The sequence below is a fragment of the Syzygium oleosum genome, unplaced genomic scaffold, assembly GCF_021117445.2.
Source record: "Syzygium oleosum isolate NSW1041296 unplaced genomic scaffold, Sole_v2.1 Sole_v2.03, whole genome shotgun sequence".
NCBI classification, from domain to species: domain Eukaryota; kingdom Viridiplantae; phylum Streptophyta; class Magnoliopsida; order Myrtales; family Myrtaceae; genus Syzygium; species Syzygium oleosum.
The window spans coordinates 20,674,129-20,699,947 of NW_026607487.1; the positions used below are offsets into that span (position 1 = coordinate 20,674,129).

The following is a 25,819-nucleotide window of genomic DNA, read 5'->3' on the forward strand; positions in this document are numbered from 1 at the left end:
GGAAAGTTCCTCCGGACACTCATGTCAAACATGTTACGGATCGATGTGGTAAGTGGTCCTATATATCAAAGTTTCACTTCTTATATCAAAAGCATGATTGTCTTATTTAAGTGGGTCTGCCGCCCGCAAACATGATGTTCTTGCCCTCTACACAACACTGTAGAGAAGCAAGAATCAATCTTGCTGTGTTTTCTAACGTTCTATTTGCTTGGACGAAGAAACTCGAAGAGATTCAGGCTCCGTTTGCTTCACGAAAAATAAATAATTAGAAAACATTTTTAAAAAATGATAGTTTCTATCGCTTGAAATAATTAACCGATATAAAATAATTTAATTATCGACAACAATATAAACAATCGTTTTTAAGAAAATGTTTTTCAAATTATTCATTTTCCACGTAACAAACGAAACCTAAGGCTGCATTTGGTTATACTTTTGGGGAAAGCCTTTTGGGAAATGCAAAGGATTTTAGATTAAATGGGTTTTGTGAAATGCAAATAGTGTTCGGAAAAAAGTAATTTAAAAGTGTATTGGGAAGCAACTTTAATTTTAATATTATTTGGAACCAACTATAATTGGAAAAGAACTTTTGCTAATTAAAATAAGTAATAATAAACTCAAACCTCCTTCGCTGGAGGTCTCAAGTCACTGGTGAACCAAATATGGCCAAATCTGGCACTAGCGGCCCTCCCCTCAGATTGTATAACCTCAGGCGACTGTCATCCAAGACCAGGCCACCTCACCTAAGGTCGTGTGAACTTAGGTAAGGCTCGCCGGTGATCAGATCTAGCGTCACCGACAACGTCGCACGAGGTGGTCGATGGTGAGGGGTGAGGGCATTTTTGGAATTTCGAAAACTTAGCGATGACAAATTTGGAAAAAGAAAATGTATTAGCATTCCGAAAATACTATAGACCAAAGGTCCTACAGGCCTACTTTGGGCTAAGAGACTTCAGAGGACTTTGGAAATGCAATGCATTTTACCAAAAATCTCTTTAAAAAAAAATTGCCAAATGCTAAGGCATTTGTCCAAGGGCTTTTAAAGGCCCAAATCCGACCCAAAAAAAAAAGGCCCAAAGAGCTTTAGGAAAACCAATTCCCAAACGCAGCCGAAAAGAATTTCAATAATCTAGCTATGGAGACGAGACATACAAATTCTAAATAATCTAATAAACTCTCCCACGCAATGTATAAAAAGAGGAAAGGGTGCTTTCAAAATCATCCATTTCAACCATTAATGGAACCAAGTCGTTGCCAAGACCCACAAATGGGTCCACTCCAAGTCTAGTCTCAGTTCATTCCTCCTTTCCAACGAGAGAAGCATACAAACAAGCAGTGGGTGCAAAGGCGAACTCTCCTCCATCATTTGGATTCGATCCATCGTGACAAGAGAAGGCGGAATGACACCATCCAACTTTGAGTACCCCTGTTCTCTATTCTTGTGCCCATATTTTATATCCCACTTGACACCAAGATCCGAAATATAATTCATTTAAAACCATGTCAATTTACGGTCAATGAGGTGCTGCTTAGGGGTAAGCATTTGAACCGATCCGGTGGGAACCTCTCTGGTTTCAGGGTATGCAGGATAAGTTTCAAGTTTTGAAATTAGGTAAGCGATTTCAACGGGTAAGTTCTAGGTTCTAAAAACCTGAAACAAGTCTTTGTGTTTTTCTTGTTTAATGTCTTCGCGTAATCATGCGGTATTTCATGATGTCCGATGATGAGTATGTAATCTGGAACCACTAGTTTGTGCTTTCATTTCCAGCGATATCCATGACAAAGACTTTTGCTTTGTTAATATTTCGTATTCTTCGTGTGTTTAAATATGAGTAGTGATTTGTGGATTGTAACAGCAAATGGTGATCATTAGAGGTAATGATTTACTATAATCGTTCAATTAAAAATACATGTGAAATCTAGATAGATCTTGAAACCTGTGACAGTATAGGTTCTAAATTCCAAGAAATGATCTGATAAGTAGGTTTCGAGTAGTAGGCGGAACTTGTAAACAGCCTGAAATCGCTCGCCCCTAATGCTGCCGGTCGTAGCCCGCTTCCCGCAAGGTGGATCCAAGTCCGCGAAAAAGGGAAATGATAATAATATACGTGCTAGCTGAAAACGGAAAATGAAGGGACTAATGGGTGGGTGAATAAGATAAGGAGGGGTTTGGGCATTGTTAGCTGTTGGGCCCGGGAGTGGGTGGTTGGCCTTTAAGGGGACCATTCCATTTAGTTATTTGGATGGTATTGGTGGCCCCACCGAGTCTATCGATATTTCTCTCTCTCTCGTCAGTTTAAACTTTACTATACTGACTTGTACCACAGATGGAAAAGAAAAAACGAGGTCCTTCTGCTATAGTAGTAGTAACTAATAAGCCGTACGCAATAAGTGTGAAACCTGAGACCTTGTAACAAAAATGAACGATGTTCACGAACTTTAACTAGCGGTGGGAATAATTTGTCCGTCCCATCGAAAGAGAAGAAGAGAGAAACCACGCCTTTTTGACTTGGGGAAATCCTTTGCACGAATCTGTCCCGATGATGATCTCGACACGATTGCATGAGACGAGAATCACGTGATGGATTTAGCTGAGATTTATCACCATCTGACGAGCCCCTCCCTCCCTCCCTCCCTCCCGCACAAGAATTTTTCAATTTGACTCGTGCTTCTTCTACTCTATACTAATAAATGCGTACTATTCATACATCTCCTTGGGCTTATGGAGATGAGATGGAGCTTCCAACCCCCACCCACCATCGCCATCGCCATCGCCATCGCCATCTAGAAACTCTCTCGTACACGACAGTTTGTCATGCCACACACGGTTGACCCAAGACCAACTTACGCTGCAAGTAATCCCTCTCCCTCTCCCACCCACAAGCTCCCATCTCTGACTTTTTCAAACCATGGACCGATAAAGATATTCCTACGCGCTTTTCGTGACGAAATCCAAACCCCTCCGCCCTTTTTTTCTCCGTCTTGCCCAATGAAATCAACCCCGTTCCCATCGAGTACGTCTCTTTGAACCAAAACAATCCCACCTTTTTTATTTTTCCTTCTTTTTTCTTGTTTTTATATGGGATAGAGCTATGGTGCCGCAAGTTATTTCTGATATTCGTTTTCAATTCATAAGCTGAGATATACAAGAGAACAATCCAACCCTCTCCAAGAAAAAAAGAGAAAAAGAAAAATTATCCATTCATATCCCAATTCTCCTCCTCCTATATCTTACCTTATACAAGTGTTGTTTTTCTTGTTTTTTGGGGGGGTCAAAGAACAAAACATACATACGTATCCCCTATTCCTGGAGTTCTACAACCAACAAACAGAATGTGTAATAAATCAAATGAACCACTGATCTCCTCCTTCCAGTTTTCAACAGTCTAGGATTTACCCTGATCCTGACCTTGAGTAGCAAAAAGATCTTCAAAAATTTCGGCATAGCAAAGAGTCCAGGAACATGTCATCCCTCGGTTCCTCCTTGGCTCTAGAGAATATGTTGTCGGTGTTCGGAGACTGATTCAGGAAAGAGCCCAGAGAACTCCCGAGTCCTGGAAATCCAAAGCTCCCGGGACTCTGTAGCATCTCCAGCATGAATGGCGATGCTTGCCCTTCCGACGACGATACCCTATAGTTACTGCTAGGAACACTCTGCCCATTGTCGTTCGAATGGTTGGTTAAGGCCAATGGCCTGATCGATGCGGCCGAACCGTTGTTGCCATTGCTGTTGTCCAGCATGGGCAAAGGCCTATTGGCACCGCCGCTCCCGCGGGCTGCAGGAACATCGTGGTTATGCTTTCCTTCGTAAGTAGTGATCACCGCCCTCATATCATGGGATGCTCTCTCCACGTGCTTGCGCACCGGACAGCCTGGACTGGTGCACTTGTAGTAGCTCCTACATGCGACATCAATGAACAACAAAGATCAGAAAAAAAAAAAAAAAAAAGGATTCGCCTTCGCTCGAAAACCATGGAATGAATGGCATCTAATTATACTATAACTGGAATTTTATAGACCAAATGTTCGTAAACGGAGAGTCTATTAGGCTACATCACGAATCAATAACGAACAGTTCAAATTTACGGCAATTTCGTGTACCTTGGATTGGGGTTTCCTTTGACCACCTTCTGCCCATATTTCCTCCATCGATATCCATCATCAAGAATATCAATGTCACTGGTGGTTTGGACTACTACTCTGGGTTCTCTCACCGTTCTGTTCCCAGGAGCTAAAATCCCATCATTCTCACCTTCTTGCTTCCTAGAAAGGCCCATGATTAAGGAATGAAATGAATCAGGGACCGTCGTGGAGCAGATTAACACCATCCAATTGTGGCATAACAAATTTCAATTTGCAAACACAAACTAACAGAGCTCCATCCAGCCAGGAACTTACCATCTTTTGGCATCCGGTTCGTCTTCGTCCAACTCTTCCCCTGCCGATTTACTTTTCTGAGAGCCCTGATCATATTCGTCATCGGCGATCGAGAGGGAAGAGTTTTCTGGGGTTGCGGAGTCTACTTGCAAGGAGCCATGCGCGGAAAAAGCATGGTCATTGATTTCAGGGGCGGCGGGATTATAGGCCTGGATTGCTTGAGACGGCACGGAGGAGGCGGAGGATGCCGACGATCTCCGGGTGGACTGAGGCTTTGGGTGGTTATGGTTTCCCTTGTAGACAATCTCGGTAATCTGGCCATCCAGAGACCTCTCGACCTTCTTCTTGGTAGGGCAATTAGGATGAGTGCACTTGTAATAGCTTCTTGGGTTTTCACTCCCCTTCACTTGCTTCTGGCCATATTTCCTCCAGTTGTAGCCATCGTCTGATCTTCTCTGCTCTCGGATGGACTGAGACTGAGATTGAGAATTGTCGTAATCGGGTCGGTGATCGGTGTTGGTCTGGATGGTGGCGATCTCAGGGGAGAAGCTCTGGAATGGATTGAGTTCGGATTTCACCGTGCTCTCGTCAGAAGGACGGGAATCATCTTGTTTGGTGGAGCTCCACGCTAGCTGCTGCTGCTGCTGCAAAATTCAGACAACAACTCTGAGCGACGATCGCAAACAAACGAAAGAGGGATGAGCATATAAGAAAAGCGTAGACATACATGCTGCCTGGCGTTGGTCTGCAAAGTGAAGCTAGAGCCATTTGCGTCTTCCCTTTTAGGGATCTGCTGGTAACTGTCAGGGGACTTGATCTTCCAATTGAAGGAGGATTGAAGCGGGAAAGCTCCAGTGGTTGGGGAGGGCAAAATCTGCATCCACCATCCAAAAAGAAAACAGAGAATGAGCCACAGCAAACATGAACAAGGAAGACAAAACCGCGGAAATGAATGGATTTCAAGGCGAATCCGGTGGGGAGACAGACACGCGAAAAGAGAGAGAGAGAGAGAGAGAGAGAGAGAGAGAGAAGAGAGAAGGGGAGATACGTTGGAAGCGTTGAGGAGAACAGGGGAGTCCAAGAGCTCGGCAGGGCTGAGGCCAGGCGGGATGGCGAAGAAAGAAGAAGAGAGCGGGGAGATGGGGATGGAGGGCGGGGGGATGGACTTGAACTTGGGCACGCCGGACCCACGGCGAGGGTCGTCCTCCAGCTCGGAGGCGAGGAGGGATGAGAAGGAGAAGGAGTTCGCTCGAGGGTCCAAGCTCCCCGCGCTGCCGGCCGACGGTGAGGCCATCGCTTCGACAAGGAGAAGAAAAACAGGGGAAAACCAAAGTGGGCTCTGTTATGTTCTGTTCTGTTCTCCGAGAGACAGAGAGAGAAAGATAGAGAATTGACGAGGGGGAGTATCAATTATGGAGGCAGCGAGCGAGGGATGGAGGGAAGAAGAAGAGAAGATGGTCACGTATTGCGCAAGGCTTTGCTTTTGCCCTTTGGCCACCCACTGGCCGTACACGACGAGGCATCTTCTTCGAAGCTCGATGGCACGAAAAAACAAAACCAAAAACAAAGAAAAAAAACAAAGGGGAAATGTTGTGGTCAAACCTCGTGGGTTTGACCGAATGGCGGCTGACGACGCTGTGGGTGTCAATCTCTCTCTCTCTCTCTCTCTCTCTCTCTCTCTCTCTCTCTCTCTATGGTTTATCTCGTAAAATTCCGATTACCATGTGACGCGACGCGACGCGCCCCTTCAATCTGCTACAATCGACAAAATATCATCAGACCTTAAGGTCTCGTGTCGATTTCTCCCCGAGAAAAGCCCACAAACCACCATATAAAAAAAATGGTAGAAAAATGATGCGGAATGCAATATTCTTGAGGATGTGCACTTTGAGGATAGGATGCATCAAATGCGAACCCTTTTTAAGAAAAAGAAGGTATCGCAACCTCCGTGCATTCCCATCTTCGCCAGTTTGAAACAAACAGTATTCCCCCAGTTCCGTGGAATTCGCATCGGCAGTGGGCGACGCTCGTTCCCGTGTGCCACCATTTTTCCCCCATTTTTGTCAAGCACGTGATGAATGAATCATTGAAGGGTAGAGGAAAAAGGCCTCGGTTTCCCCATGTCTTAACTATTCCTGATAATCCAAGTCCAAACATGCTTCGCCCTGTAACATGCCAAGCGCCCGACTTCCCACCTCATCTTATCCCCGCGCCGCAAATCTAATTACGGTCCAATTCCGTTATCAAAGCCCAAACCACACCATGCCGGTCCCGTCATTTGACCATACCCTGTTGGTTTTAGCTACAAAGTGTGCGCACGTCAAAACCCAAACCGACCAGCAATCTAAAAGATTAGCAAAGATTTTATCACATGGAGGCGGCGCTGTGTTCGGATGGAACTCCGGTATATATATCCTTATCCTTATTTCGAAGGTGAGATATCTACACCAGCACCACACCACACACGAAATTTTACTCCTTCTACAGACCCATGTACGGTTAACCTCCAAATATGCTGTCTGACAACTCCCGTTGTGGCAAAATTCAAGCATTTATCTGCGATCGGACAGATAAGGAGGACGACCATGGTTACATTTTAACATTTCTGCATAAGTTCTTCGAAAGGGTAACAACTGAGTTCCTCAACGGAGCTCCTTTCTACAACACAAAGGACATCATTTGATACTGACTTCAAAAAAAAAAAAAAGACTGACATGAAACGATCCCTTCTACTCTCCTCATTCTACAATTTATCCCTTCTTCAATGGGAAGCAGATCCCCTGACTAATTACACACGGTATGCACCAAAATCCAAACTGTAGCGAGTTCTGAGAAGATAAACACAAACTCAATCTAGAAGTGGGCCTAACACCCTTACTTTTTAGCAAAATTGATGGCCATGGGGTTCTGAGCAGTGATTTTGAAGCCCTGAAGGTGCTGCATGGCCATGCCAGCCTGGACGTCGTCTTCATACTCTACGAAAGCAATACCAGGCTTTGCTTCAACCATTCTCACTTCCTTAAATCCTGGATATTGCACAAAGAGCAACTGCAACATCTGGCTTGTTGTTTCAACAGGCAAATTCTGAACAAACAATATATTATTTGGCGCTGTTTCTTGTGAACCGGCAGTTCCAGGTCGATAAGAGGCCTGCATAGAAGAAAAAAGGAGAACATAATGCATTCCCTCGTGACATATTGCTAGCTGATTACCAACACATTGATCCTGCTTGAAAACTACTGAGCCTACATAGATAAACAAAAAGCTATCATAACCATTAAGTAGAGAGAACTTACCGTTGGCCCCCCATTAGCTTCAGCAGCGGAACCATTGGCCGTTTGTGTGTCTTCAGCACGGCGCTTTCTTTCAGCTGGAGAACCACAATAAGGTCAACAATAGACAAATGTATGATCGAGAATAGAAAAATATCAATTGCTTGGACAATTGTAAACTAAGTTGAGATCATGAAACCTACTATCTGAAAGTCAAACATAGGACCTTGAAATCAGTCAATACAAGGAAGAGAAAAGACGGGAACGTGCAAGGCTACAAAACTGGGGTGCTTAATAGTAGGTCCACATGCATAAGCATACCTACACTTTGAATGCACACACATGCACATCTTGCCATTCTTTATATGGCCAATAAAGAATGATGATTGCAGAAGGCAGTGCAATCCCATTTAGTGTCATAAGCAATGTTTTGATGGCCATAAATCAAAACAAACATGCTCGATTTGCCAATGATACCAAATACAGAACTTGCAAATGAATTTCTAATGAAAAAAATGCATCAACACAAAAAAGGGAGCATTATAAAAAGCATCTTAAACTTTCAATTTGGCTTAAGGTCACACCTCTAATTAAAAAAATGTCAACTAAGCAGCTGAAAAAAGAGACAAGGTGAAATCTGCAGTGGGCAACCATGCATAAAAATACTATTGCACAACCGCGATGGCCACTATCATTGGCAAAAAAAGCAGAATAATCGGTGGATCAACAAATCATTGACAATGAAGGTGAAGCTAAGTGTGCAACCATTTATTCGAAAAGCTTAAGCTGTTAGAGAATGATGTGAAATATTATTATATCTCAACACTCTCCCTCACACAAAGGTTGGTAGTATGACAAGCCCTTAAGCATTAAATCTGAAACGTGTGGGTAAAATAATTCTTAGACACAAAGGGTAACCAATAACTGGCTGATGGGGTTGTGAGAAACTGAAATACCGAGCGAAGTGGAGTGGGCAACTATTTGATCTCAAAGTTTAAGCTTTTAGAGATCAGTTTGAAAGTCATTTTTATCTCAACAAGCAACATCATAGAGAGCCCATCGGGTAACTACACTAAAAAAGCACAAAGTGAGTAAAATGTAGGCCTTCAAACTTTAGATTTGCACTGTAAAGATATAAATACAAAAATTTAGTTCAGAATACATTCTCTCACCTTTTTCTTCTTGCTTCTTCTTCTTTTCTCTCATGACGTAGGTACCATCTGCTTTAGCAATGCAATCAGACTTTTCTTTGGCATATTGTATTCTCTGCAGCAGTATGATGATTACAAATTTCTATATCAAATTGATAGGGAAAAAAACCAAAAATGGGTGACCAAATTTACACATCCAAGCAAAGGAAAACTTTCCATGGGATGTTTATTACAGTTGTGACCGTTAAGGTAGGATGTCTTACTTCTGCATCACATGAAGTAACAGGAAAATGCAGAAATAAAATTAAATTTAGAAAAATAAACATTAAGGGAAAGGAATCATTCAAGTTTGAGGATTTCAATGAAACTACAGAACCAAAACAAAGAAAACACGCTTCTTGAGTGGAACTAATCCATTCGCTATCCTTCTATAATAATTCTAACGGTAGATAAAACTCCACTTGTTTGCATGATGGGATATGAAGGTGGCCAGCCTCAGCATAACAATCGCTTCCCTATATAGTCCATAACCAGGAATGACATTAGCATCGGATGCTACAGAATTAGTTGCTAAAGACTAAGACAGTTTCAATGTGTACGGGATCCACATCACCAAGTTTCAGCCAAAAGGAAATGCCAGGGTCAGCTACCTGTTTACTTCTTTATCTGGGTTATGGACCAGCTACGAAGCGGAAACTTACTCAGGACTGCCTTATGGTATGATTCATGTAGTTGATGTATAAAGTAATCCAAATTTAGAGTCTGAGTCTAGCAAAGAAAAGTTTTTGCACAAGGAAAAAGAGAAGGGCATGGCATTTTCTCCTTTTTTGCAAATAAAAGCAACCGGCAACCAATTTTTGCCATGTTACTTTTAGTTGTTAATGAGCAATGCTGATATTACTCTCTGAACAACAAAATCTGGCAAGGAAGAGCTGAAACCTGAAACGTCCTACACTGAAAATTCGCTAAAAAAAGGGGATGTGTCATCAAACAGCTAGGTTGCTAATGGTTCCTAAGCATCTCAAGCAACATGCAAGAATGTGCAAGATGTTGATGCAAAACCCTTATATCTGTAGAAAATAAGAAAATAAAGTAAAGCTCCGACAGGATGTGCAATGACAATACCATAGGCTTATCATAGAATGGGAAGTTCTGCATTTGGCGCACGGCATTACTGGCAGCAGTCACTTCACTGAAAGCGACCCATGCTTGTCCTCTAAGCTTTGGGGTCTTCAGGGCTACAACATCCAGAATTCTTCCATACTGAGAGAAGAGGCAATAAAGGGATCTCTTCAATTCTGCCAAAGCAAACAAAGACCGATTACCAAAATTGAGCAAACACATGGTGTTAATTAATTTGTTAAACACGCAGTCGGAATGATCGAATGTCATACATTTAAAATCTAGAAAGCTTATTCCGAGTCAATTGAAAAGTAAACTCCTTTTGATAGATTTTAAACATTCATCCCCAGTCAAATAACTTTCATCTGGTCTACCCCCATCGTGATTCTTGAACATTCCGAAGCAACTAACCTAATATGTTGTCTTCTACCCTGGAACCGCCGTATCCACTAAATGATCATTAGGGCAATGAGGTGACATCATTCTGTCGCTCAGGATGTCACCATGAGGCTATAACAGAAATTACAAAGCTCAACTAAACTAGCAGTGACAACAGACCCGGCCAAGCTGAAAAGAAGTCGATCAATTTAAGAATTCAAACCAGTTTTAAGCACGAGGAGAGCACGTAGCCGCGTTCAGGCATCCTACACAGTCAGTTCGATCTGCAGGAAACAATACAGCGAGAAGAAGAGGATGGGCTCAGAATGGGTCACCTTCTTTCTTGACCTTTTCGTTAAGATTCTTTATGTATATGGTTTGATTCGGCGGTATGTCCCCCGAAAGCATCGTCCCTAGCAATCGAGAGAAGCCTGTGGAGAATGACCGTCGCTGAGCAGGAGCCAGCACAAGCACAAGCACAAGCACAGATAAGAGAGACAGGGACAGAGAAGAGAGAAGGCAGAGAGAGAGAGAGCCCTAGCAAGCAAAAATGGCGGAGCTGACGGATGCTGCTGGGCTTGTAAAGCATTTCGCTTTACGGGCTTAGCTGCTCGGGCCCGAATACAAGAGGCCCTCCTCTGTCTCCGCACCCAAATCCAACACGAGAGAGAAGGCAACGGAGCGATTCGTCTCCGCCCTGAACCCTGAACCCTGCCCTCCTCCTCCTCCATCGAGCAGCTCAAAGGCGGAGAAATGCTGCGGTCCATTCTCAGAGCCTCGACCGCCACCGCGACGTCGAAATGTCGCCGCCCGTTCGACCCCATCCCCCCTCCGAAACGCGCGGCCGTGCTTCAATCGTGCCTCAGCTTGTCGACGAAGAACACCAAGCTGGCGGTGACCAAAGCCAACAAGAAGGCTAAATCCAAAGGCGGTAAACCCGACGACCCTTCTGCCGCGGCAACCGACGAGCACGACGCCGCCTCCAGCGAAGGAGCGAGGGCTCAGCGCCTCGCCCTCGACGAGAAGGATCCGTCGCTGGACGTGGGTCCCGATGGCCGCCCTCTCTTCACCTCCGCCCCTTCCCTGTCGCAACTCACTCGCAAGGACGCCTGCTCCTACTTCAAGTTCAGGTAGGTTTGCTCTTCTTCCTCGTCCATGGGGTTGTGTGTATGCTCGCGGTCGTTTTGAGAGATCGAATGATTATTGGGTGGTCTTGGAATGGTAATAGCATAGACAAATTGAAGGAGGTGTTGCCGGAGGGTTTGCCCGCTGGGATGGAGAAGGAGTTCGAAGAGTCTATGAGGAGCGCGGTGCTCGTGAGGCAGAATTTCCTCGACCTTCGCGACAACTTCAGGCGCATTGTTGATCCCCCCATGTTTTCCGATGGCAAAGGTCGGTACTTTCTTTCATCAACCTTGATCTCCGGACATCTTAAGAAAAGAAAACAGTGTATGCATCTATACTCATGGATATATGGAGGTCGGACTATTTCCAGTGTTCAGTTTCTGATACATCAGTGAGCCATTTTTATCTTCTTCTACTTATGAATATGAGTACAATTCTTAGGCCCAAAGGTCAGCAAACAGATTGTCCTGGATGGTCCGGTAAGCTGTGGGAAGAGCATTGCGCTCGCCATGCTGGTTCACTGGGCTAGGGATGAAGGATGGCTGGTTTTTTATGCCCCAAGAGGCCGTGAGTGGACTCATGGAGGATTTTTCTACAAGAGCCCGCAGACTGGATTTTGGGATACTCCTTTGCAGGCTGAAAAAATTCTGAAGGCAAAATTTTCTTTTATTTCGTTCCATTTTGCTTAAGATGCTTATCTCATCTGATCATTGGTGGTATGAGTTGCATTTTGTTGGATTTATTGTTCCAAACGTGCTCGTGCTTTCTCTTATTATTATTTTTCCATTTTGGTTATGTATCCGCAGGATTTCTGTAAGTGGAATGAATCACACTTAAAAAAACTACCTTGCCAAATGTATGATCCCATAACTTTGGGAGAGGGCGCTGGTGTTGGATGGATGAAAGGGGTTGATTCCATGACGATGCCTGAAGGTTCGACCCTGGCTGATTTGGTCAAGACAGGAATCGATCATACGCATGCTGCTGTTGGAGTCTTGGTCCATTTGAGAAAAGAATTATCTCTAGTGAAAGATATCCCTGTGCTCATTGCTATAGATCAAGTGAGAAATACACTCAGTTTTCCTTTTTATTTGGTCATCCAACTTATTTTCCTTTTAAAACAGATCGATATAACAAGTTGTGGATTCCATTCAGTTGAGATCTTCTTTGTCAGTTATGTGCTTTCATTGCTTTTGTTCACTTCTTGTTGTCATGTGTTCCCAGTATAACAACTGGTTTACGTTCAGTGAGTATGAAGAGCCAGTTACAGTTCGATCCTGTCGACCGATACATGCTAAAGAGCTGGCCACTGTAAGTATCCAGAGGATCCTGAGATTGTTTAGGCTTCCTATTGTAGTTTATTGTTGTGATCTTGATAATGGTTATTGCTTGTAGCACATTCATCAGACCCTATTCTTGTTTCCGTCGGTCATTGAATGTTACCTGGGATTCATATCCCATTGGCCGGGGCCAACAGAATCCGTTTTGCTGATGCCTAGGAACAATCTCCTCTTGTTTAAAAATGGTGTACGCATGTGCTGAACTATTTTCTTGCATCAGCAAGAACGTCTACCGTTTTTGTGCTCATGACCGCCTTCCTCCATTGGCCTTGCATTTGGTGAACTCAATGCCAATTGCAGGGTGTCATTCAGCCAATTACGTTTCTGAGGGCCTCACCTAAGTTTGTGCAACTTGGAGATACTATGTACTTTCTAAGTAGTATAGTAGAAATCGCCAAGATGATATGGGTGTCTATTCCACAAGTATGCGACACTGCTCGTGCAAAGCTGTAAAGCTTTGATGTTACATTGTTGCTCATGCACTATGGTCAAATGATGCGTTTGTTAGACTTTGCTTTTCCATCTGGCCACTTAGAGAGGGTTACTAATTTGTACTTATAGGTAAATGCCTTTAGGACCATGATGCACAATGACATGATGGTTGGCGCTTTCTCTCATTCAACTGCTGTGGGAAAGCTCCGTAAAGAACTGCCAGATGTTCCTGTCGATGCTCGTTTGGTGTTTCCTCGATACAGCTTAGATGAAGCTGAAGCTGTTTGCCACTACTACCTTAGGTATGTTATGAGTTGCACAGGTTATTACACGTAATTTTTATGGTGATAATTAGGTTACATGGTGTTGTGGAATCAATTTTTTAATATTGAAGCGGAATTCCGATTTTGTAAATCATGTTGTGGGTTTTACTGTCAAATTTCTGGGGAAGTATCTAGAAGTGATGCTGCAAGATATGGAACAACATGAGATACGTTGAAGCACTGGAAAATGAGACTTTGAGCTATATGGCAAAGAGAAGTGACTTGCCTTGTGAAAACTGAGATAAGTTTTGGCAGATAAAATGTTGGTCCTGGGCTCCTAGTGAAAATAATTACTCGTTTGAGATATTTGATTTCCTTTAGAGGATAAGAATTTTACAAACTGTGGTGACTACTGGATATCTATATATCGAAAAAAACACTTGAACAATGTCCAACGCTCCAATATATTTCCGTTTCTGGCAGGCAAAGGCTGGCAAGGCGTGAGGCATTCACTGAAGAGAGCTGGAAGAAGGTTTACTACTTATCACGTGGAAATGGATCCGAGATGAGATGGTTAATTCCTTTGATGCGATGATTCGCTTAGTTAACATTGTTGTCTTTCGATGTATTGTGGCTGGAACTGATGGAACTAGCATGAAATATTTTTTAGCCCGACCAGAAAAGAGCAAGGTATCTTTTTGACTAGAGACCAAGCGGATGAATTGTCGTTGAAGGTCACGTGATTTATGTAGAAGACTCTTGCCTTTTGTTTAGCATGAAGTAGTTGTGCCATATGTAACTTTTTTTGGTTATATAGATTAATGAGATGATTCTCTTTTGCTTGGAGATTTATTGTGTTTGATACAGTCGGTTGTGTTGGGTCGGTCGGATTTGTGCATTAATTAGCCACTTAATAAAAGTAAATCTTCTCCAATCACACAGACCAGTGGCTTTCCAAGGTCAAAGGTAATTTAAATATTTTTAAACGTGGTAACTTAGCGTGTCATTTCAACTGATATGGGGAAGTGCATTTTGACATTTCAATTAAACCGTAAACTTATATGGAGAACTGCAATTGAAGGTCGCAGTGCAGCGTGTTTTAGGGCCACACCGATAATTTTTTTAGGTAATATCCGAAAGGAGTTCATTCACAAGGTTTTTTATGATTTAATTAAATCAATTGAAAAGTTTGAAACTCAATTAATTGTAGCTTGTGTTGGAAACTGATGGCTCCACCTTTGATAAGCTTCTTACAAGATTCCTCTCTCTCCTCGTGGGACGTTGAGCCCCTTATCATAAAATATTTAGGCTTTATGGCTTTTTTTGAGAGTCTTGAGTTAGCTTACTGCCCTCGAGATTCAAATAGATTAGCAGATTGGGTTGTAAGGGCCTCAAGATTTAAGGCCTTTCACGTTATTGGGTTTCTTACCCACTACCACCTTTATGGGAGATCCTGTGTTTTGATGCCCTTTACTCTAGAGGGCTAGCTGTTAAATAAAATGATAAGTCTCTGTTATATCCAAAAAAAAGATGAGGTTGAGTCACTCCCGACTAGTGGTGCGGTTTTCGAGACATATCTTGTTGTATTTCTTGATGCTGTAAAATGATAATTGTTTTCAAATAAGTGAATTTTGTGCATTAGTTATATTAATTCATTTATAGGTAAATTTAAAAAAAATTGAGTTTTGTGCATTATAACATGAGATCGTTAATAATAGGGATAATGATGCGGTCCCCGAACTTTTAGTTTGTTCAATGTAGTCCCTGAAATTTAGTTTAATGTTCAATGTGGCCTCTGAACTTTTGCTTTGTTCAATGTGGTCCTTGAACTTTTAAGACATGTTCAATTTGGTCCATGAACTATATGAAAATATATAGTCCTTGAACTATATGAAAATATTGAACATTTTCATATAGTTGAGGGATCAAATTGAACATGTACCAAAAGTTCAAATATAATATTGAACAAATTAAAATTTCAAGAATCACATTGTACATTGAGTTAAAGTTCAGAGACGATATTGAATAAATTAAAAGTTCGTGGACCATTCCAAATTGGGCCAAAGTTCATTTTCCCTTAATAATATACATGATATGTGTTGTTTTCCATAGTTTGATTTTGTGAATTGTGAGTTTAAAGAGTGAGTAAATGAGATAGCTAGGTAATCCATTTATTAGGGTATTGTTAACAAGTGTCCCGACAACTTGTCAATCATAATTAATAAAGAAAAATTTTCATTTTCAATATATTGATTGTACAAGTGTTGATTGTGCATAGCGTGAGAAAAATATTTCTTTCGAAATGACAAAATTTCATTTGTTTGGATGTTTAACACGTGCTCTTGGAGCACTTGTTAACAAAATCCATACTGTTATATAAATTAAAGAGGACATCCTATTTAAGAGATCACAATTGTTGGGTTTCTTTCAAAAAATATACTCAATTGTTACTTAGGTAAAAGTTATCAAAAATCTAAATTATGCTCCATGTGACACATTTACCTTAAACTTTTTTTCCATGACTTGAAGAATCCCAAACTTGTACTTGTGTAACACATTGATCCTCCGTCAAAGTTCTGTCAATCAAAACAATTAAAAATTTGCCTATATTGATCCTAGAAAGCAAACAGTGCTAACATGACTTTCATATGGCTTAAGGAATATTTCTCTACATCAGTTAATAATTCAAATATTTTGTAACAAGATGAGTTTGCAATATCTCTAGAATAGATTTTGCTAATAATAAGGAATGAGAGTAATTAATGAAAACTAGACCTACAAACTAAGCTAGGATATTAAGGCAGAGAATGGAATAGTGGCACAACAACATTTCAAATGAAAGATTTCCAAATTTAGTCAATCGAATGAGGGGAGGAGCGAAGTAGGATTTATTTGACAATTGACCAGATCTTCATTATCTGAGGGTATTTTGGTCACTTGGAGTGAAAAGGGTGTGTTTCTACCTAGAACCTAGAACTGGATGGATAGACCGGTGGGAACATGTCCAGTTTCAGGTTCCAAGGTATGCTAAATAGGTTCCAGATTCCAAAAATTAAGAAAGCTGTTTCGATGGGTAGGTTACAAGTTCTAAGTAGGTGGACCCTAGAATATTGAATCTAGAACTTAGAACCTGGAATAAATATTTTTGTTTTTCTTCATTTGTGTCTTTGCGCAATCTTGCGGTATTCCGTGATATCCGATGATGAATATATAATTTGGAACTACTAGTCCGAGCTTTTCATTTTATGATCGAGACATTTATTTTGTTAATGTTTCATATTTTTTTTGTGTCCAAATATAAGTTGTGGTCGATGAATTATAGTGGTGGTCATAAAATGTGATGTTTAACTGCAATCATTCAATCAGAACCTGGTTAGACCCTGAAACCTGTGATATGGTAGGTTCCAAGTTCCAAGGTATGCAAGGTAAATTCTAGTTTCAAAAAATGAAGAACTCGTTCTAACGGGTATGTTCCAGGTAGAATATGTACGGAACCTAAAACCGCTCGTCCCTAATTTCTACTTTCTAGTTTAGTTGAGGGTGAATACTCCCGCCGTATAGAAAATTGGATTCATTCCTTTTACCCCCTTCTAAGAGAATTACCTAATTAACGTAAGTTCGTTATGAGAGTAACAAAAAGTACGGAAAAAGTTTAAACATTACTGGAATAAATTAGCGCGAGGATGCAACTTGGTCAAACACTTCTTTACCATGTGAGGGTGAGAGTAATATTGCTATAGAAAAAAAGTGTGAAAGTAATATTAAAATAATGAGAATCTGAGTAACATTTAAACTCGATCAGTTGACTATTCGCATGGAAAAGTAAGTTATGAAATATTACCTGAATTTAGGACATGAAGTTTTTACACTGATCAGTACGTTATAGCTATTACAAAACAATTAGGTAAATTTCATATATAAATAAGTTTTCAGGGATAACGACACAAACAGTCCTTGAACTTTGGCTTAATTTACAATGTGGTCCCTGGACTTTTAATTTGTTCAATATAGTCCTTGAACTTTTAGCTTAGTGTGCAATGTGATCCCTAAATTTTTACTCCGTTCAATGTGATTCATGGACTTTTGGTATATGTTCAATATAGTTTATGAACTATATGAAAATATTTAATGTAATCATTCCATTAAAAGTTCAGAGACCACATTGCACATTGGGTTAAATTTCAGGAATCATATTAAATAAATTAAAAGTTCATGGATTGTATTACATGTTGGGTCAAAGTTTATGACTATTTGTGTTATTTTCCCAAATTTTAAAATAGTAGCAAAGGGCAAAAGAGGGGTGGTGGTTTTGATGGAGTTCAAATGGGGGCCCGGCCCAGTAATGTCACGAAGGCCCATTAAGCCGAAAGCTCGAGCGTCGAGTCTCCGAGTAGGACAAGATTAGTTTTGGTTCGGAGCTGTTGATGCTCTTGAGTCTGGCTCTCCCTCCTCTGTCCATCTCCGACCGCAGGCCAGCAGCAGCAGCTCCCCATCTTCTTCCTCCTCCTCCTCCTCCTCCTCTCTCTCCCTCTCCCTTAAACCCTACAAAACCCCACCCACCCACCCACCCTCCTCCGACGGCCATGAACCCGCCGCTCCTCACCGCCGCTCCCCCTTCCGCCACCCTCCCTCTCTTCCCCTCCCCCTTCCTCACTCCCTCCCTCCCCAGACGACGCCGCCGCCGCCTCATCAAAGTCTCTCGTCCTCGCGCCACCCTCGATCAGCCCACCCCCACTTCCGCTCCGCACAACTCCGACGTCTTCGGCGGCCCCAAGGAGCTCACTGGCATCCAACCCCTCGTCAAGAATCTGTCCCCTCCCGTGCGCTTAGCCGCCTCCGCCATTGCGGTGGCCGGTGCGGTCGCGGCTGGCTATCATCTAGGCTTTCGGTTGGGTGGGTCTCGCAATGCTGCTCTCGGCGGGGCTGCTTTGCTCGGGGCTGCCGGCGGCGCCGCTGCTTACGCCGTGAGGGCTTCCGTGCCTGAGGTCGCCGCTGCCGATTTGCATAACTACGTCGCCAGTTGCGATGATCCTCGGGCTGTTAAGAAAGAGGACATAGAACTCATTGCCACCAAGTCAGTTCCATTCTTAATCTCTGTTTCTCGATTAAGGCCTCATTTCGTTGTTCCTTCGATACGTTGTCATAGGGAAAATTCTGTCGGATTCCCCAGTGCGTTTTACTGCCGAATAGATATAGGTTTCAATTTGTCTGACCGGGCTGGAATGAGGATTTGGGAAGTCCTGACTCGAGTCGTTGTCATCGAAGAGCTTGCATTTTCATTGCTTGCTCGATGGAAATATGGATTATATGATGTCACCATCTTCCCCGTATCGCCTTTTCATTTCCTATGCTAATTCACTTTTGACACCCCATCTTGCAGGTACGGTGTGAGCAAGCAAGATGCTGCTTTCAATGCAGAGCTCTGTGATTTATACCTTAGGTGAGCTTACACAATGAAACGACCACGCGTCTCTTCTACTTCTTGCAGATGTTTCTTATGCGCAAATAGATAGATTGCTGAAAGTTTAGAGAGTTCGAAGTGGCTTTTGCTTTATCTGTTAAAGTTTGAAATCAGACTTTTATTTGGTATTGGTCTCCTCAATTGTCCAAATACTTGAAAAGATAAGGATTTAAAGCCACTCCCATTTTTCTTATAATATTTTAGGAGACATTTAGTCTTTCTCATTTTGGCAGCAAATGCAAACAGGACCTCTTTCTGTTGCCTTTGAGTTGGTTAAATTTCCTACGCTATCTTCCATGCAGGTTTGTCTCATCCGTCCTTCCTCCTGGAAATGAAGAACTTAAAGGAACTGAAGTTGATAAAATTGTCAAGTTTAAGAGTGCTCTGGGCATTGATGATCCTGAAGCAGCTGCCATGCATATGGAGGTGCTCTCACACTAGCTAGAGCACCTAGCTACTTTTTGAACGCTTAAGAATATCGAATCGCAATGGGAAGTATGACGAGTAGTCTCTAACTGAAAATGGTTTTAGTTGTGTTCTTCCAGATTGGTAGGCGTATTTTCAGGCAAAGGCTCGAAACTGGGGATCGTGAAGCTGATGGAGAACAACGTCGGGTATGAAAATACGAATGCCTGTAGTTATGCTGCCAACATATTGCGCTATGACTAGCATGCCTTTGCTAAGTGTCGTATGGTACTTTATCACTATTACTTCCTCTTCAGTGCAGGCATTTCAAAAGCTGATATATGTTTCAACTCTTGTGTTTGGAGAAGCATCAACTTTCCTTTTACCTTGGAAGCGCGTATTCAAAGTTACCGATGCCCAGGTATCAAGTCATCTATGAGGCAGCGTGTTCTTGGTGCTATGATTATGGTGTTGCCTGGATAGATACCTTTGTTGGAGTTCAGTGCCCAGTAGTTGCAAGATCAATCTCCTTCTGTTACTGTAACCTATCAAAACTGCGCTTTCATTTATCACATTGATGACGTGCATTACTCATATACCTATCACATTCAGCTCATTCAATTTTGCATTAATGTCTGTGCAGGTTGAGGTTGCTGTTCGGGATAATGCGCAGAGGTTGTATTCTTCCCAGCTAAAAGCAATTGGGAGAGGTCTGTGTAATTATATTGATTTTAAACAGTCATGAAATGTACAATCAATCTGGTTTTAGTAGTTTATGCTGAAAATAAGTAAAGTAACTTGGCGTTTTGACCTGCCTTTTATTTTCGCAGCCTTTTCTTTTTATGGCTGCTGTGGCACTTTGCCCATTATGAATTTATAATGGTTTACTTGTATACTGAAATTGATGTCTCTGTTAGATCTCAATGAGAACCAGCTTGAAAGTCTTCGGTCAGCACAACTATTGTATCGGCTATCTGATGAGGTAATTTTTCTTCGTCTGCAAAAATGGATTGGACAATGATTTTCTTTTTGGGGCATTTCTTTCATTCGCTTATTGGTGCAGCTTGCTGAGGATTTACTTAAGGAACATACAAGAAAACTGGTTGAGGAAAATGTCTCAGCAGCTCTGAATGTGCTGAAATCAAGAACAAGATCAGCGTATGTTCCCTAGTCCCTTCTAGATGTTGCTCAATATGGAATTGGGGTTTCTAGAGTTTATTCAAATTGTTTTTGTCATATATCGGTCAGCTGGGGCCTGGGGCATCCTTTCAGGATTTTGAGAAAAGTTTCGGCAATGACTTTTTGAGACAGAAAGAAACATCAATGATTTGAGGGCTATGCCTTCACTTTTAGTTGAGATTAATCAGTGGTCATGTGTTTACTTGTTCAAGAATTGTTCAGAGAATGGTTCTTGCTTATTTTCTGCAAAAGGATTCTTGTCATCAACTTAAAATTTGCATAATCCAGGAGAGGAGTAGCTCAAGCTGTCGAAGAGCTAGATAAGATTCTAGCATTTAATAACTTGCTTGTCTCCTTAAAGAACCACCCAAACGCTGATGGCTTGGCTCGTGGGATTGCTCCAGCTTCCTTACTTGGTGAGGAACCTTGAAGTTTTTGGGTCCATGAACCATTAAGTTTGTTGTCATGGACAGAGTCTGAATACTAATCTGTACCTCAGGTGGTGAATACGACAGTGACAGAAAAATGGATGACTTGAAGCTCCTTTATAGAGCATATGTTGCAGATTCTTTGTCTAGTGGTCGTCTTGAAGAAAGCAAGGTGAAAGAAACATTCTCTACTATTTCGACCGATTTGCTGGTTTGTCATGCATGACATTGTCAGATACTGTACTTTGTAACCTATTTGTCTGCCCCTTACCTGCTTCTTCTTGAACATTACCTGGCCCATTTGCCTTCTTATATCCTCACTTTTATTCTTTACTTATTTTTAGCTGGATGCTTTGAGTCAACTGAGGAATATCTTTGGTTTGGGTAAACGTGAGGCTGAAGCTATCATGCTTGACGTAACTGCGAAGGTGTATCGTAAACGACTTCAACAGTCATTTACTGGTGGTGAATTGGAAGCTGCAGATAGCAAAGCAGTATTCCTCCAAAACCTATGTGAAGAGTTGCGATTTGATCCACAGAAGGCTAGTGATATTCATGAAGGTATTTTCATTAATTTCCTGTTGTAGAGCACTAATTGAGTGTCATTCATGTGCGCTCTGTTCTTTTCTTGTTCCCTTACCTATGCTGTGGTTCAATGGTTCCTAAAGTTTATCAACTTAATTATCTATCTCGCAATGTGACAATTGCTAGCAAAATGAATTTTTCTTCCTGAGTAGAACACAGTGAATTTAGAGAATCGTAGGTAGAAAGAAAATTAAAAAATTTGTGTCTATATGTTGCATGGCGCCATCGTATAATACCCAATGACATCCACTTTTATTTTCATGTAGAAATTTACAGGCAGAAACTTCAGCAGTGCGTTGCTGACGGAGAACTGAGTGAAGAGGATGTTAAAGCTTTACTACGATTACGAGTTATGCTCTGTATCCCTCAGCAGACTGTTGAAGCAGCTCACTCCAGCATATGTGGCAGTTTATTTGAGAAGGTAAACATCAGAACTGCCTTCACGATGTTCCAATTTCACGTCTGACTCATGTTTTATGCGTTACATTTGTCTACAAAGAAATTGGTTTGACCGCACTGACTTTCCTGAACTGTTAAATTCAGGTTGTGAAGGATGCGATTGCCTCAGGAGTTGATGGATATGATGCAGAAGTGAAGAAATCTGTGAGAAAAGCAGCTCATGGCTTGCGCTTGACAAGGGAGGCTGCCATGTCTATTACCAGCACAGCTGTGAGTATCTTCCTTTACGATTCCTTTGCTTTTGGGGGGCTTCTCTTTCTCTCTCTCTCTCTCTCTCTCTCTCTCTCTCTCATGACATGGATGAGACTGGCTGGATACCAAAATGGATTTGCAAAGATATACTTGTGTTCAGGCTACAATAGGTCAACCTTACATTTTGTGAAAGGTTCATGCTAATTCTCTTGGAGTAGCGGCAACGATAGATAGAACATCAATATTCCTTAGAAGTATAACCAAATAACGTCTTTTATCAAATCCATTTTTCTACATTCCTCTACCCCTGTACAGTAAGTAAATTCACTCCACTAAAAAGGACTGCAATCTAAGAAGAAAGTTCAAAGTTTTGGTCATACACAACTGTATAGTAACCAAATTTCCTAATGGCATTCCGTCTATCTCCTTTGTCCTTAAGTTCATTTGTGTGTTGCTGTCCCCTTCATTGTTGCCTGGAATGCTGGTTTGAAAGTTAGACGATATGTTCTGATTATTTGAAATGAATTTGACTTGGTACCTGCAGATTCATCGGTTAATTAGTGAGCACGAATATGACTCGGATTATGATATCCCTTATGGATTATTTGCATTGATGCGCATGGTGGTCGCGCTCATATGGGCATGCGGGCAGTTGCTAGATAGACTATACAGTGTCAGGTGTAGGGCGTGAACTTGACTACATGTATTGGTTTATACCAATCAGCACCCTCTTAGTGATCATTTTCTGTGAAGTCTACTAATAAGAAGTATCTGTGTGTCTTGCATTTAGCATCAGTTGACATTTGATCGAGTTAGCAGGTGCATTTACCTAGTTTAACTTGTCTTAGGACAAGCAAAAAAATTCATGGTTATGCTATTTATTCAAGCCAATCATAACCTTCGATTGCCTTATCTCCATGCAGGTCAGAAAAATTTTCATCAATTACATTAAACGAGCACGAGCAGCTCAGAATCGTACTGAATCTGCTAGGGAGCTTAAGAAGATGGTCGCCTTCAATACCTTGGTTGTTGCTGAACTGGTGGCAGACATAAAAGGGGAATCACCTGATACTGCATCTGAAGAAGCTGCTAAGGAGGTAGAAATAGAAATCGAAGAGGAGGAGTGGGAGTCTCTCCAGACACTTAGAAAGATAAGACCCAGTAAAGAACTTACAGCCAAGTTAGGAAAGCAAGGCCAAACAGAGATAAATTTAAAGGATGATCTTCCAGAGAGGGACAGGACTGACCTCTATAAGACATATCTATTGTTTTGCCTGACTGGAGAAGTAACGAATATCCCCTTTGGAGCACAAATCACAACCAAAAAGGATGACTCTGAATTTGTATTGCTAAACCAGCTTGGCAGTATCCTTGGCTTGACTCCTAAGGAGATTGTGGAAGTCCACCGGGGTCTCGCCGAGCAGGCATTCAGGCAACAAGCAGAGGTGATATTAGCTGATGGTCAGCTGACGAAGGCTAGGATTGAGCAGCTGAATGAGGTGCAGAAGCAAGTTGGCTTGCCTCCAGAATACGCTCAGAAAGTAATTAAGAGCATTACAACTACAAAGATGGCAGCTGCAATAGAAACTGCTGTGAGTCAGGGGAGGCTCAACATAAAGCAGATCCGAGAACTCAAGGAAGCGAGCGTAGATTTAGATAGCATGATATCCGAGAGCCTGAGAGACAACCTCTTCAAAAAAACCGTGGATGAAATATTCTCTTCAGGTACAGGTGAATTTGATGAGGAGGAAATTTACGAGAAAATACCGGCCGACCTGAATATCAAATCTGACAAAGCTAGAGAGGTGGTTCACGAGCTAGCTCGAAGTAGATTGTCAAATTCGCTCATTCAGGCTGTGTCCTTGTTGAGACAAAGGAATCGACCAGGAGTGGTACGGACTTAACAGAGTTTGTCATCCTATGTTCTTCTACTAGTTGCGAGCTGTAAATTTTAAGGGTTGATATATTTGCCAGGATGATGTGCTTCCTTTTAAAGCCATTTCAATCATTGTGTGCAGGTTTCCTCTCTCAATGATTTGCTGGCATGTGACAAAGCTGTACCAGCGGAGCAGCTGTCTTGGGAAGTGCCAGAAGAACTGGCAGACTTGTTTGCTATATACATGAAGAGCGAGCCTGCCCCAGAGAAACTATCGAGATTGCAGCATCTGCTTGGCGTTAGCGATTCAGCTGCGGCAGCTATCCGGGAGATGGGAGACAGAGTGATTCAAATTGGTGCAGAGGAGGAAGAGTTTGCTTTCTGAGTAATTCCTTTTTGGTTTTCTTATGTGTATCGGCATAAGTTTCGTTTGGCCCAATGTATTACTCAATTTGTATCTGCTCTCTCACCAGTTAGATTGCTCAAGGATGATAGAGCTCGATGCTGACTTGTCGAGATTTTGGTTATATTCATATATTTATCCAAATAACGGACCATTCTGAGAGTATTGACCCCATCCAATGTATTTCCTGCTGCATTACTTTGTATCTACTCATGGGCGCACGCCTTATGGATCGAGAGGAAAAGTACAGTGGAGGGACCTTTGATTGAGGCATCGTGCATAATTTGGTACTTAATATACATCTCGAGGGATTCAAGCCCATTTAACAAAATGTGTGGATAGATGAAGATAGGCATTCATGATCCTATAGCTTCGACTCGGTCTTGAGGAAGACTAATAGAGATAACGGGGGATGGATCCCATATCTGAGCGCTGAAAGTCAAGCCTGATGAATGTTGCGGATGGCTGCATTGATGCTCTTGCAATCGAAATCCATTATCTTCATCCAGTTCTCGAAGTCCCCCATTTCCTGTGCCGCGAATATTAGTAAACATTTCAAGACGCGTTCAGTCTCGCTATAGTTTGGTAAAGCAATCTGGACTTACCTTGATGGCGGAGTTAAGAGCATGAGTGGAGGCGAGCCAGTGATCGGTCTGCTTCGTGAAGCGGGAGACGGCGGCCGCCAAAGCTCGAATCTCGAGCTCGATGCGCTTCTGGTTGAGGAAGGCCTCCTGCACCCCTCCGTTCACCGCCTCCACCAGCAGATCCGACACCGCCGCAGCGCTCCTGATTGCGTCTCTCTTGGCTTTCTCAGCGCGGTCTCGGAGGAGGACCGAGCGGTGGTGGTGATGGTGGATTAGGCCGAGCAGAGAAGTTTCCAAGCCCCCGCCGCCGGCAACGGGATGGCTATCAGCCTGGGCTGGCTCCAATTGAGAGGGAGACAAGACGCGCGTCCGAGCAAGCGGCAGCTGCGGTGAGTACATTCTGTCTCTGTCTCCGTCTCCGCCTCTGGGGGCGTCGCACCATCTCCCATTTCACTTATCTTGATTGACGTAGGTTGGGGGTTGGGCAGCCCGGCCCAGTCCACGTCCACGTCGGGTGAAGGCCTAAACGGTAAACGTCCTTCATTAAAAACATAATGGATGGAATGGATTGAGAAAGACATTTGGAATGATCGACGGTGCTCGTTTCATTGACTATTCTCATTTGAATTGAGAAGTGGGCCGAACCTTAAAAGAATATGTTTTTAGTTTTTCCAAGGAAGTTTCCATCCATGTCTACTGCCTCCGTTAGGTACAGGTGAAGTGGTTAACACCCCTTGCATACTTTTCCATCTTTCCATGCGTTTGCGACTGGACCCTCGACTCTTGT

General features: G+C 42.4%; 5 protein-coding genes across 7 annotated transcripts; 2 read left to right on the forward strand and 3 right to left on the reverse strand.

The window, feature by feature from the left end:
- Positions 1-3,205: 3,205 nt before the first annotated feature.
- On the reverse strand, positions 3,206-5,813 carry LOC115683912 (probable WRKY transcription factor 26). 2 transcript variants are annotated; one of them, XM_056309729.1, is made up of 5 exons: positions 5,426-5,813; positions 5,105-5,251; positions 4,399-5,015; positions 4,102-4,263; positions 3,206-3,898 (listed from the first exon to the last, which is right to left on the reverse strand). In XM_056309729.1, exons 1-5 carry the CDS (start codon positions 5,669-5,671, stop codon positions 3,430-3,432), a joined length of 1,641 nt encoding a protein of 546 aa, XP_056165704.1. In that variant the 5' UTR covers positions 5,672-5,813; the 3' UTR covers positions 3,206-3,429. The 2 variants fall into 2 exon arrangements, with proteins under 2 accessions (XP_056165704.1, XP_030464424.1); XM_030608564.2 differs by having other exon boundaries at positions 4,399-5,018; positions 5,426-5,812.
- Positions 5,814-6,966: 1,153 nt separating this feature from the next.
- LOC115683867 (U2 small nuclear ribonucleoprotein B''-like) lies at positions 6,967-10,794 on the reverse strand. 2 transcript variants are annotated; one of them, XM_030608502.2, is made up of 5 exons: positions 10,636-10,794; positions 9,926-10,098; positions 8,822-8,915; positions 7,674-7,747; positions 6,967-7,527 (listed from the first exon to the last, which is right to left on the reverse strand). In XM_030608502.2, the coding sequence occupies exons 1-5, from the start codon at positions 10,706-10,708 to the stop codon at positions 7,252-7,254; spliced, it is 690 nt and encodes a 229-aa protein (XP_030464362.1). In that variant the 5' UTR covers positions 10,709-10,794; the 3' UTR covers positions 6,967-7,251. The 2 variants fall into 2 exon arrangements, with proteins under 2 accessions (XP_030464362.1, XP_056165708.1); XM_056309733.1 differs by having other exon boundaries at positions 8,822-8,942.
- Positions 10,795-10,976: 182 nt separating this feature from the next.
- Positions 10,977-14,259, forward strand: LOC115683863 (uncharacterized). The gene is made up of 7 exons (XM_030608498.2): positions 10,977-11,430; positions 11,529-11,692; positions 11,867-12,078; positions 12,232-12,486; positions 12,650-12,736; positions 13,327-13,499; positions 13,944-14,259. Exons 1-7 carry the CDS (start codon positions 11,054-11,056, stop codon positions 14,053-14,055), a joined length of 1,380 nt encoding a protein of 459 aa, XP_030464358.1. The 5' UTR covers positions 10,977-11,053; the 3' UTR covers positions 14,056-14,259.
- Positions 14,260-18,033: 3,774 nt separating this feature from the next.
- LOC115683862 (protein TIC110, chloroplastic) lies at positions 18,034-24,613 on the forward strand. Its single transcript, XM_030608497.2, has 15 exons — positions 18,034-18,534; positions 18,841-18,900; positions 19,224-19,347; positions 19,467-19,535; positions 19,649-19,747; positions 19,970-20,036; positions 20,244-20,308; positions 20,390-20,484; positions 20,794-20,921; positions 21,005-21,105; positions 21,278-21,494; positions 21,785-21,939; positions 22,062-22,187; positions 23,093-24,061; positions 24,188-24,613. Exons 1-15 carry the CDS (start codon positions 18,044-18,046, stop codon positions 24,428-24,430), a joined length of 3,009 nt encoding a protein of 1,002 aa, XP_030464357.1. The 5' UTR covers positions 18,034-18,043; the 3' UTR covers positions 24,431-24,613.
- Positions 24,614-24,687: 74 nt separating this feature from the next.
- Positions 24,688-25,490, reverse strand: LOC115683869 (biogenesis of lysosome-related organelles complex 1 subunit 1-like). Its single transcript, XM_030608504.2, has 2 exons — positions 25,054-25,490; positions 24,688-24,977 (listed from the first exon to the last, which is right to left on the reverse strand). The coding sequence occupies exons 1-2, from the start codon at positions 25,429-25,431 to the stop codon at positions 24,888-24,890; spliced, it is 468 nt and encodes a 155-aa protein (XP_030464364.1). The 5' UTR covers positions 25,432-25,490; the 3' UTR covers positions 24,688-24,887.
- Positions 25,491-25,819: the final 329 nt, after the last annotated feature.

Excerpts from the sequence above, each read along its gene's own strand:
- LOC115683863 (XM_030608498.2), top strand. The coding sequence starts at position 11,054 with ATGCTGCGGTCCATTCTCAGAGCCTCGACCGCCACCGCGACGTCGAAA. Across the intron at positions 11,431-11,528 it reads TGCTCCTACTTCAAGTTCAG|CATAGACAAATTGAAGGAGG; the intron begins GTAGGTTTGCTC and ends GAATGGTAATAG. Across the intron at positions 11,693-11,866 it reads CATGTTTTCCGATGGCAAAG|GCCCAAAGGTCAGCAAACAG; the intron begins GTCGGTACTTTC and ends TACAATTCTTAG.
- LOC115683869 (XM_030608504.2), bottom strand. The coding sequence starts at position 25,431 with ATGTACTCACCGCAGCTGCCGCTTGCTCGGACGCGCGTCTTGTCTCCC. Across the intron at positions 24,978-25,053 it reads CTCTTAACTCCGCCATCAAG|GAAATGGGGGACTTCGAGAA; the intron begins GTAAGTCCAGAT and ends TTCGCGGCACAG.
- LOC115683867 (XM_056309733.1), bottom strand. The coding sequence starts at position 10,708 with ATGCTTTCGGGGGACATACCGCCGAATCAAACCATATACATAAAGAAT. Across the intron at positions 10,099-10,635 it reads CGAAAAGGTCAAGAAAGAAG|AATTGAAGAGATCCCTTTAT; the intron begins GTGACCCATTCT and ends TTGCTTTGGCAG. Across the intron at positions 7,748-8,821 it reads GAAGAAGCAAGAAGAAAAAG|CTGAAAGAAAGCGCCGTGCT; the intron begins GTGAGAGAATGT and ends GTGGTTCTCCAG.
- LOC115683912 (XM_030608564.2), bottom strand. The coding sequence starts at position 5,671 with ATGGCCTCACCGTCGGCCGGCAGCGCGGGGAGCTTGGACCCTCGAGCG. Across the intron at positions 5,252-5,425 it reads TTCTCCTCAACGCTTCCAAC|ATTTTGCCCTCCCCAACCAC; the intron begins GTATCTCCCCTT and ends TGGTGGATGCAG. Across the intron at positions 4,264-4,398 it reads GAACCGGATGCCAAAAGATG|GAAGCAAGAAGGTGAGAATG; the intron begins GTAAGTTCCTGG and ends GGGCCTTTCTAG.
- LOC115683862 (XM_030608497.2), top strand. The coding sequence starts at position 18,044 with ATGAACCCGCCGCTCCTCACCGCCGCTCCCCCTTCCGCCACCCTCCCT. Across the intron at positions 20,922-21,004 it reads TGCTCCAGCTTCCTTACTTG|GTGGTGAATACGACAGTGAC; the intron begins GTGAGGAACCTT and ends TCTGTACCTCAG. Across the intron at positions 22,188-23,092 it reads TGTCTATTACCAGCACAGCT|GTCAGAAAAATTTTCATCAA; the intron begins GTGAGTATCTTC and ends ATCTCCATGCAG.